Source organism: Octopus bimaculoides, chromosome 11, assembly GCF_046866305.1.
Source record: "Octopus bimaculoides isolate indiv1 chromosome 11, ASM4686630v1, whole genome shotgun sequence".
NCBI lineage: Eukaryota > Metazoa > Mollusca > Cephalopoda > Octopoda > Octopodidae > Octopus > Octopus bimaculoides.
In genome coordinates, this window is record NC_142938.1 from 5,799,924 (window position 1) to 5,811,601 (window position 11,678).

The 11,678-nt window shown below is 36.9% G+C and overlaps 1 protein-coding gene across 2 annotated transcripts; it reads right to left on the reverse strand.

The window, feature by feature from the left end:
* Positions 1-326: 326 nt before the first annotated feature.
* Positions 327-10,209, reverse strand: LOC106877178 (enhancer of rudimentary homolog). Of its 2 annotated transcripts, none has more exons than XM_014926012.3 (4): positions 9,913-10,209; positions 5,358-5,445; positions 5,082-5,202; positions 327-2,364 (listed from the first exon to the last, which is right to left on the reverse strand). In XM_014926012.3, exons 1-4 carry the CDS (start codon positions 9,973-9,975, stop codon positions 2,271-2,273), a joined length of 366 nt encoding a protein of 121 aa, XP_014781498.1. In that variant the 5' UTR covers positions 9,976-10,209; the 3' UTR covers positions 327-2,270. The 2 variants fall into 2 exon arrangements, with proteins under 2 accessions (XP_014781498.1, XP_052827407.1); XM_052971447.2 differs by lacking the exon at positions 9,913-10,209 and adding an exon at positions 7,335-7,538.
* Positions 10,210-11,678: the final 1,469 nt, after the last annotated feature.

Below are 11,678 nucleotides of genomic sequence, written 5' to 3' on the forward strand. Positions count from 1 at the left end.
AAAGTCAAAATACCAATTATGGAAGATATGAGGAATTGCTTACTTTTACCTTCAGAATAGGAACTCACTAGGGCGGCTTTTAAGCTAGCTCCTATAGAGGGCTCTTCATTAGGCCTTGGGCCCAACAATGACACTTCATGCATTTCGCCTGCTAACGTTTCTGCCAGCTTGCTGCGTTGACCAATTTCAAATTTTGGCACAAGGCCAGCAATTTCAGAAGAAAAGATAAGTCAGTTATATCGACGCCATTACTTGACTGGTACTTTATCAACCCCCAAAAAAGGACAAAAGGCAAAAGTTGACCCTAGTAACATTTGAACTCAGACTGTAATAATAACAATTTCTTTATTCAAACAAGGATGATGAATGGGGGTACATTACAAAAATGGATAAGAAAACAACAGGGATTTACATAGAATGAGAGACAAAGACCTGATGAAATAACATGCAATACAGAAACAATGGTTGTCTCAATGGCAACTATAACCAATCAAGGAATTCTACAGGTCTAAGAATTCCTACCAATTATCAAAGGCAAATGCCCCTCTTTCAGTTGCCGTTTCTGTCCTACAAATGGCCAAATGTTCAGTGAGGGCCCATAACCCTAGGCCACACTAACCTGTTATTCTTGTTTAGGCTTTTGTAATTGTACAGTTCTATATTTAAGAGATGAGGAATTATGTACATTATTTACATTTAACAAACAAGATGAGGACAAATATCTGTCAAATGTAAATAATGTAGATAATTGTAATTGTGGGGTAGCTATTGGTAGGTTCTTTGGTTCCTTTCTCTTTCTCTCTCTCTCTCTCTCTCTCTCTCTCCCACCACAAGTCAAGTTTTGCAGGTCATGAGCAATGATCAACTATGTCCGTTCTTTCATTCTTAGACACCATTGATCTACAAACCCCACCCCACTCCCTCTAACACCTTTACTTTGCTTGGTAAGATGTTGGAGTTAAGTAAAAACATAGATGTGTTTTTGTTTTTGTGTGTGTATGTAATGTTCATGCTGGAGCTGTTTCAAGGGAGAGGACATACCAGTAAGGTTTCTTGGGTCTATGATGGTTAAATCCTTTTAAGATATTCCAGCTATGGTTTAGTTAACAGTTGTTATTGAATTTATTGTTGTAGTTGGTGCTGACAGCCAACATGGGCCTTCTCTCTCTCTTTTTTTTTGCTGCAGGCAATGGGCTCCTTTAAAATTGACATTACCCACCATTCTGAACCTTTGGAAATATTACTTCCACCTCAACATCTAATTCGGGTCCAGTTGACAGAATTATCCGCTCGGGAAGATTTTCCAGTTCCTCCTGTGTGATCCGCATATGTAGTTCCATACCAAACCCCCAAATTGTTCGAGGATATCGATTCAATTCCAGAATCTCCCCTCCTTCGGGCAACACTGCCGCCACTAACCACAGGATTTCAATTTCTGGTGGCACATGCATCACCTTCACCTTCACTACCTGCTTTTCCATGGTGCAAATATGAGAGCAGACTCCTTTACTTTTGCACAAAGTAATGGATGCTCCTTGGTAAAGTTGTTTAAGCTCTTGTTGCTGATGATTGTTGTTGTTGTTAGTGTTGGTAGCTGTCAGTTGGAGAGTGACTGTTCAAGCAATCTTCTCAGTCACAAATTTATTTGTAGCAACTATGGTTGTATTGGTGCTGTGACCACTATCAATAATGTTTATTGCTATTGGTGATGGGGTTTTTTACCCGAAATTTCTGGAGTGCTAATGATATAAGGTTTCTATACCAAAGACAAATAATAATAATAATAATAATAGTAGTAGTAGTAGTAGTAATTTCATGCAGTGATGTATATACAATAAGTAAAATCAAACTGAGTCCAGTACACTTACTAATTATACAATCAATCCTCTGACAAGAAAAGGCTAAGTCAACCTTGGCAAGATTTTGACAGAGATTCAATAATTTCAAGACAGCAACCTAATTATTTTAAAAATATAATACTGACTTCTGCTGCAAGCATTTGTTGCGTTCTTTTTTTTTAAACTTCAGAAACTGTTTATAAATTTCCTGATAAAATGTTTTGTCTGTATATCACAATATTCTAACAATGTTTCTTTGGAATGAAAGAAGAAAGCTCAGTGCAGAATTTTGTGCTGCAATAATAATGTTGAAGTCACCACTGCATAAATATTAGTGTCCTGCCAAAGTAAGCGGCGTGTGCATGAGAAAAAACAATTCCTTTTTTTTCTCTCCACTCTCTATCCAGCCGTCTATGTACGTCCACTTTTTCCTTATTTTCCAGCTTGTTTTCTCAACATATGATAGATACGCTCCTTTAACCAGCTTTGATTGTGAGGGATGTAGGTTTTTGTGCTTTTCTGAAATCTGCAAAATATTTTTAAAAAGGGGGAGAAAATAACAATGACAAAATATAAAAGCAAAAAGAATTTGGATGAGAGATAATAAATTTTATACCATCATATTAACATTTCTGTAATCGACTAGCCCCTAATTTCAAGGCCTTCGGTAGAAAGGACTATTATTGTTGTTATCTTTGTGGTTCTTCAACATGTTTCTTGAAAATACATCGGAAAGGAATATTTAATATGTTGTTCTTCGGGTTTCGCAGCTAGACAGATTAGGGATAACCAAATTAAGAATCCACACACTAACCATATAACACGACGCAAATTGAAGAGTTGCCTTCCTTGGAAAATAATGGTTAATAAAGTTACCTCCCTTAGATTTAACGGACGCACGTAATCGAAAAATTCTTCGTGGTCGTTCGATCAGCTAAAGATAATACCTTTTAATCGCTATAAGTTTCGACCTCCAAAGGAGCCAGCCTTGTCACATTGTGTATCAATGCTGAATCTCCTCGAGAACAATGTTAAGGATATGTGTGTCTGCTCATCACGTTTATTTGACGAGAAAACCGTTGTGAGTTATGACGAGTAAGCCGTTGTGACGAGTGAGTTATGTGTCCACACACGCACACACACCAAACCAACACTGTTCGTCAGTGTAGGTACACACACACACAAAAACGATGGGCTTCTTTCAGTTTCTATCTACCAAATCCATCCACACGGCTTTAGTCGACCAGGAGCTATAGTAGGAGGCAGTTGGCCAAGGTGCCATGCTGTGAGAATGAACCTATAACCATATGGTTGAAAAGCAAACTTCTTAACCACACAGCCATGCAGGCGCCTAAATTCGGGAGTTGTCTACCTTAGCATGTATATTCAAAGGAGTTGCTTCCCATTGAAGAAATAATTTCACACAGTGAGCGCTATCGTATAGAGCCAGGTCAGGCTCTAAACGAGAGGTTCTCAAACTTTTTGGGTCACCGCCCCTCATGGCTACATAATACCCTCAGCGCCCTCACCCCTATTTTTATGTATAAATAAATATTTTATATTTTATTAATTTATATATACTATGAATCATTTTATCATCATCATTTAACGTCCGCTTTCCATGCTAGCATGGGTTGGACGATTTGACTGAGGACTGGCGAATCAGATGATTACACCAGGCTCCAATGTGATCTGGCAGAGTTTCTACAGCTGGATGCCCTTCCTAACGCCAACCACTCCAAGAGTGTAGTGGGTGCTTTTTAGGTGCCACCGGCACGAGGACCAGTCCAGCGGCACTGGCAACGACCTCGCTCGAATGTTTTTTTCACGTGCCACCGGAACAAGTGCCAGCAAGGCGACGCTGGTAACGATCACGCTCGAATGGTGTTTTTTACGTGTCACCATCACGGAAGCCAGACAGTTGCTCTGGCAATGATCCCGCTCGGACGGTGTTGTTAGCGCTAATTGTCATTTTACTAGTAACTACACCTTTTCTTGTATATATATATATATATATATATATATATATATATAAATAAAGTCAGTCACTACATCAAAGTGGCTGTTCCATGCTACTACTAGTTTAACCCCAGGCAGACTTTCTGCCAGCTGGTCATCGGTGCGACACTGCACCCGTTATATACAATATATGTTGTTAGCAGGAGGACTGAGCCCCTACCAACCTCGAGCAGGTAACAGGATCATGAAATTGACTCAGATTCAAGCTATTTGGCTCATCCTCAGTCACAAGCCTCTGTCTGCCAGAGCGATAGCCAGCGTTTGTTTCAGCCAACAATATATTGTAAACAAAGTGACCATCGGTCACTAATTTGCAACAAGCAAAGTAGTCTGACTGGCTATTGCAAGCAAATGTAAACATTGAGAAAAAAAAACGCATTTTGCCAAATTTGGACATCCGACAGTTTAACATAACAACGATATAAGTGTGTGTGTGTCTGCGTGTGTGTGCGCGCGTGCGCGCGTGGGCACTTATTTTCTTCCTAATTCTTTTAATTGTTCTATCGTATAATGGAGGAGTTCTCTCCCTTCCATTAAACTGGTTACTGTGTTGGTGCATAAAATCTTTGGAATATGGATTTATTACTTCTTAAGACTCAACGAAATAAAACATTGACAAATTCAATCAGCTTCGACCTCCTCACAATTCAAACACGAGTCAAAAACACTGACAACTAATTTTCTTCCCAGTATTCTTATTTTCTAAGGCGGTGAGCTGGCAGAATCGTTAACAAACAGGGGGAAATGCCTAGCAGTATTTATAACTCATTTATAACCCCCATACGTTGCCTAGATAAACGTACACACAGACACATCCACGAATGCCTGTAAACATGCATGCATTCATCCATAAAGGAGCACTCCGTCGGTTACGACGACGAGGGTCCCAGCTGATCTGATCAACAGAACAGCTTGCTCATGAAATTAACATGCAAGTGGCTGAGCACTCCACAGACACGTGTACCCTTAACGTAGTTCTCAGGGAGATTCAGCATGACACAGAGTGTGACAAGGCCAGCCCTTTGAAATACAGGTACTACTCATTTTTGCCAGCTGAGTGGACTGGAGCAATGTGAAATAAAGTGTCTTGCTCAAGGACACAACACATCGCCGGGAATTGAACTCACGACTTTACAATTGCAAGCCAAATGCCCCTAACCACTAAGCCACACACCTTCACCATTCATATAGATGGACAGACAGATTAGATAGAAGGCTACTTACACCAGGCAGTTGATGTCATTTAAGCGATCGATGAAGTCAAATAATTGGTTAATATCATAAATCACAGTGGGAGAGTTTGGGTTTTTCCGCTTCAAATGCTCCTCGTAAATTTTACAAACACCTTTCAAAAGATTAAAGAGAAAAAAAAAAAGAAAGAAAAGAACATGGATTCAGTTTTGATTTGTATTTCTGAAACAAGACTAAATTGGAGAAATAATTTGTAAATGACAATATTCAAAAACAAAAAAAAAACAAAAAAAAAAATCATTAACTAACCTTCTAGACATTCACCAAGACTATCATAATCTGAATATGTTCGAGTATCTGGGCTCGACTGAACTTGTACAAGCAAGATGGTATGTGACTATGGAGGGGAAAAGAGAGAAAGAAAGAGACACTATGGTTTCAATTATATTTGGATTATGTTGACAGTTGTATTGAACAGACAAAGGTCAGTGAAGCACCAAAATTTGTCTTTGTGCAAATATGGCTGGAATAAAGCTCGCTTTTTCTATTATGTATATTTTTGTTTTGTTTTCTGTAAGGGTGAAGCAATAGTGTCGTTGGTTACAGGTTCCCAACAGATCCATCACTGGTTCACTGCATTTCTGAAGAGGAGAGCGGCAAGGGAGTGTCTATAACTTGATGCAGAACTAATATCTCAAGAGACTCAGTGCAGAACTAATATCTCAAGAGACTCAGTGCAGAACTAATATCTCAAGAGACTCAGTGCAGAACAACAGACATCACAGAGGATTCGCTGGTTTTACGGGCTTTGACAACATTCATCGGCAAAACATAAACTCAATCATACACACAACACATACAGATTCTTTTATTTGTTTTAGTTATTTGTCTGCAGCCATGCTGGAGCACCACCTTTAGTCAAACAAATCCACCTCAGGACTTATTCTGTTGGTCTCTTTTGTCGAACCACTAAGTTACAGGGACATAAACACACTAACATCGGCTGTCAAGCGATGGTGGGGGGAAAAACGCAGACACACACACACACACACATATATATATATATATATATATATATATATATATATATACGACAGGCTTCTTTCAGTTTCCGTCTACCAAATCCATTCACAAGGAAGGGCATCCAGCCGTAGAAAACTATGTCAAATCAGACTGGAGTAAAGTGCAGCCTTCCAGCATGCCAGCCCGGTCAAACCGTCCAGCCCATGCCAGCATAGACAACATCCGCTTTCCATGCTGGCATGGGTTGGACAGTTTGACTGAGGGCTGGCAAGCCAGGTGGCTGCACCAGACTCCAATCTGATCTGGCAAGGTTTCTACAGCTGGATGCCCTTTGTAACACCAACCACTCCAAGAGTGTAGTGGGTACTTTTTATGTGCCACCAGCACAGGAGCCAGTCAGGCAGCACTGGCATCAGCCATGATCAAATGGTGCTTTTTACATGCCACCAGCTTGGATGCCAGTCCAGCGGCACTGGCACTGGCCACGCTTGAATAGTGTGTATATGTATGTATATATATAGTTAGAATTAACAAAAAAACAAAAGACGAAGACAGGTGTATGAACAACAAACAGGCTTATTAGTTTAACACTCGGGAAGGTGAGAAAGTCTTATGTTTCAAATCTACGCTCTTCAACAGAAAAGAATACAAGAAAATAAACAGAGAGAGAATAAAAAAAGCTTTAGTGGCTAGCGGTCAATCGTGGCGATATACATACATGTATATATATAATATACAGGGCAATTTAAAAGTCTCCATACATAGGAAAATTTTATTTTTTATTAAGAAACAACTTATAGATCCCCTGATCTGACCCCTCTTGATTTCTATCTTTTGGTCATTTGAAAGGCATGGGGTATCGCAAAAAGATAAAAAGACATAAATCATTTGAAGGAACATATCACCAGATGTGCTATTACGAGTTCACAATGAATGGGGTAAACGTATTGCAATGTGTATTCAAAACAATGGTAATCATATAGAGAGCCTGTTAAATATTTTTTTTTAAAAACTGTTTTTATAAACTGTTTCTTATAAAAAAAATAATTGTTCCTATGTATGGCAACTTTTGAATCACCCTGTATATTTGTCAATCTTTGGCCACTCTGATTTGATTAAATACAGACGTTTGGAGATGTACTTGTCTGGCAAGTGGCCTGATCTGGGACAGTTTGTTGAAAGTAAAGCAATTTGAGCAGAGAATTCACACATAAACCATTCAAAAACACACAAAGACTGAACTTCACTTAAACATTTACTAACGAGTATCAAAATATTCATGGCACCAACTGTGACCTGGTTGTAGTTCCAATGCGTCTCATTTCATAGAATAATAACAGGACATCACAAACGGACATCACATGAAATATGAAAACAAATAAGTTGAATATGCAAACGAGAAAAACAAATGGAAAACAGGACAAGTAACATAAAGAACGACCCTTCATCAGTTGTTGGCTGCCTATTTACTCTTTGCCCTGTTTATGACATCCTGTACCCATATATATATGTATGTGTGTGTATATATATATATATATATATATATATATATATATATATATAATTATATATATATATATGGAGAGATTCCATACAGTCTCCGTTTACCAAATACATTCACAAGGCGTTGGTGAGTCCAGAAATATAGTAGGAGTCACTTGCCGCCCATGGTGCTGCACAGCGGGTTTGAACCAGAAACCATGGGTTGCAATGCGAGCTGCTAAATCACACAGTTCTCCTCTCGAATGTGACACAAGTGATTAAGTGTGAATCAAGACAAAATCACTTTCATGCTGGCAGACGATGGCAATGTTTTCGCAAAGAAACATTTAAATTTTGAGAAAAGACCCCAACATAATTTTTTTTTTTTTTTTTGTTATAAATATTAGACATGGTGGAAAAGTAATTTCCTACCATGTCTTATGATAATGAGAAAATCATAAAAATGAAGAATTTCTATTAAAAAAACTTCATTTTTGTATTATGATTATTCATGTCCCAAATTTAACGTGAGGTAAACTGGGACAAAAATATACGTAATACAGAAATGAATATTTTTTTAAACAGAAATTCTTAATTTTCATGACTTTCTCATTATTATAAGACATGGTAGGAAATTAATTTTCCACCACGTCTATTTTTTTTTTTATTCAATTTTATGGGGTGGGGTAAAAAAAGGAAATATTTCCAGTCTTTGATAAACAATATGTTGAAACGTAAAGAAATAATAGAGATATTGTACATGTATTCACCTATTCATATTTTCTTCCTTTATCTCCATTTATTTTGTTAAATTTTGACCTGCTGGGTAATAACGAAGAAGCTTCTACAAAGGTTTGTATTCATAAATGCGAGAAAATCATTACAAGACATTTATGCATATTTTCAAGAACTTCAAGGAAGTACAAAGTGAAAATGAACCTGGGGGGCACAGGTTCGTAAATTGACAAAATACCTGCAGTGTTGAGTTAGGTACTCTGTGTTTAGAGTTCAAATCTTATCGAGATCAGGTGTCTTTTTTGTTATTGGGAAATCGATGAGAATATAGTTTTATCGCAAAAAAACCACCCCAGGAAAATGTTTTCGATCAAGATGTAAGGGAAGATAACTCTTATTACAGTAAATAATAGACATGACATCCGAGATGGAATTGGAAATTCTTACTCCTATTCTTTAACTCAACCTACACACACACACATTCACATTTTTACACGAGGTAACGAGAAGGATTTCACAAGGTTACACGACATGCTAGGAATAGCAGCCTAATTTTCTTGGGGGAAAAAAATGAATAATATGCGAAGGGCGGACTTTCAGAATGGCTTATCCCAAAGGATTTTCCAAATTTTTATCTCTTTTTTTCTGTCGCACATTTCAAAACAATTGGGGGAGGGTGGAACGTCCGTTCTTCGAAGTTGTCGAATAGAATGTTCCTCGAAGTTCCATGCTTCATAAGAACGGAAAAAGAATACTTTTTTTTTATTCATTTCATTAATTTTAATATTTTTGTTTCATAGAATGGAAATTAAGATTCTAAGACAGAAAGAAAAAAATCCCAACATTACAGTATTTTATATTCCCTCCCCGCTCCCTACTTACGGATCCCTTTTCCTCTTCTATGAGGCACGGGACTTCGTTTGACGGGGAAACAGCTATTCCAAAACTCCGCCGCAAAAAAATTGGGGGCGTGGGTCATGGTTGGATCGCTTTTGACCGTAAGTTTGTTGGACGAGGACTGAGTCTGGGATAATCTAGAGCTAAAAAAACACACACACTTTAGAAATAACGAAATAAAATACATTAAATTAAGAGAGTACTGTAGTTCGCTTGAAGCATTGTGTATTGTTTGTAAAGAATAAAAAGTTTAGAATGGTACAACAATGCACTATAAAACAAAAAATTGACTATATACCTGTTGTAATTTAGTTATCTATAGTCCGATGATATTTCGGAATTACAAGATCTTCTTAGATGGAGTCTCTGCTATAGTACCGTTTATAACAGGAACTCCAAGAAGATCTGAAGGAATTGTAATTCCGAAATATCATCGGACTATAGATAACTAAATTTCAACAGGTATATAGTCCATTTTCTTGTTCTATAGTGCATTGTTGTACCATTCTAAACTTTTTATTCTTTACATTAAATTAAATTATAACGCTAATCACGGAAGCATCCGAAAGGAAACGACGCTTTCGCGTAGCCATGTGTGCGTATTTATATATTTCTGTTTACATAAAGGTCATGCAAGAAACACCGACTGACGATTTTTAATTCAATAAACAAAAGCCAAACTACATATATATACACATGTGTAAAAACATAAAATGTGTAAGCTTACATTGGTTTTTAAATTTGGATTAAGATAATGATATTTGTCGCTGATGCGAGGATGTCCAGCCATCTTCCACCGGGATGGGTGGTTGTCGGCTCACCTGCTAATTCTTTGAATTATCACACTATGTTCCTACTGTCAACATGGAGATAAAATGGAAATAGAATTTGATATGATTGAGATAGATCGTGTGCTGCTGCTTGCTAGGAGCTAGGAGCGATAAGAACAACCATCCATCAAGTCGATGTTTAAGAACGACATAAATAAACAGTGACGGAAAAACAACGGGAAAAACAGAAACGTGGAAATCTCGTTGATTCGAGAGAGAAAGACAAAAATAAACATTATTTTTTAAATGTGTAAAATTTCGATGCGAAATATTTTTGTTTTAGATTGGATTTTTGTTATGTATTTCTTTCTTCTTTTATTTATTTCTAAATTAGATTAATATTTATAGTTTTTTTTTTCTCTGCGTAGCGAGATTTTATATTTCCGTCCTATCGAAGAAGTTCCGATGTTATCAGACCTGATAGAAATAGCAGTCTAATCTCCCTCAAATCCAGGAGTGCCAATTTATTTTCGACTAGGACTACCTATTTTCAGAATAGTCTAGTTCCTAAACTAGTACTTCTTACAGATAGCTTGGAATTTAACGTTATTTTCAAGATATAGTAGCGGGTTTTAGTGGAGGTTTTTTTTTTAATATGATAATTTTATATTTGAAAATACAAATGCAATTATAATAAAATGTGAAGAAATATTTCGATGATAGTCTAGGTTTGCACACACGTCACAGTTTCGCTCCTAGAGTATTTCGCTTTTCACCAAAGCGACTCCGCATTTTTGCTTACCTTGTCAACCTGTAGTACCGTGTACGTGGCTTCTCATAGCAGCCAAAACTCTCTCGGTAAATAGTAGACATGCAATCAAGTAACCAACTCATGCCTTGGTTGGGGAGGGAAAGATTCTTTCGTTTTAAGTACATGTATCTGCGTGAAATAAAAATAATCGGATGGGGAGAGATACAAAATTGAACTTGGATATTCTGATTAAGCGGAACGAATACGTAAATGCTTATGTGTCACTTATTGGTAGTTAATTTAATATTTTCTCAAGTTAGATATTTTCTAGTTCATTTTTATAACTTCCTTGGAATATTTTGTCATTATTATTATTGTTTCGGGGTTGTTTTATTGGTAATCCTTCCGATTAACGATTGTTTTATTACAGAACCGATTTGTAACGTGTTTATATAAGTGTAGCAGTGTGACTATTATTTTGCGTAGTTCTTTCGAAGTTATTTTAATAGCTTCGTCATTAAAGTTAAAATGAAAGTGTTTCCATTTAAAAAGTTAAATCTTTTAATAAATACAAATAAAAAATTAAATACTGACGGGTTATTAAACAGATTACTTAGTAAGTGACTTCAAAGTATTTACATATTCGTTTTGGTTAATCGGGATATCCAGATCTATTTTTGTGTTTTCCCGAACTGTTTTGGTATTCCGCAGACACACGCAGACACATGCATTTTTTGAGTACTTTTTGGTTATCTCACTCCCTTTAAAAAATTACCTTTAAAAATTTGGGCTATCTCCCCACTGAGTTGATTTTATGTGGTGACAAAAGTTTGAATTAAAAGAGATACTTTTGATTCAATACTTCAGCACATTGTTGTCTTTTGCCCCCCACCCCACCCCAATAGGAATGATATGATTTGTTATAAAAATGTTATTAGATTCGATAAGATGTTTAATTTTTCAGTTTTCATG

What these genes read in the sequence shown, in the direction of transcription:
- LOC106877178 (XM_014926012.3), bottom strand. Translation starts at nt 9,975, where the DNA reads ATGGCTGGACATCCTCGCATCAGCGACAAATATCATTATCTTAATCCA. An exon ending in ATCCAAATTTAAAAACCAAT is followed by an intron (nt 5,446 to 9,912) that starts GTAAGCTTACAC and finishes TCCCCTCCATAG; the next exon opens with TCACATACCATCTTGCTTGT. An exon ending in AATGACATCAACTGCCTGGT is followed by an intron (nt 2,365 to 5,081) that starts GTAAGTAGCCTT and finishes AATATTTTGCAG; the next exon opens with ATTTCAGAAAAGCACAAAAA.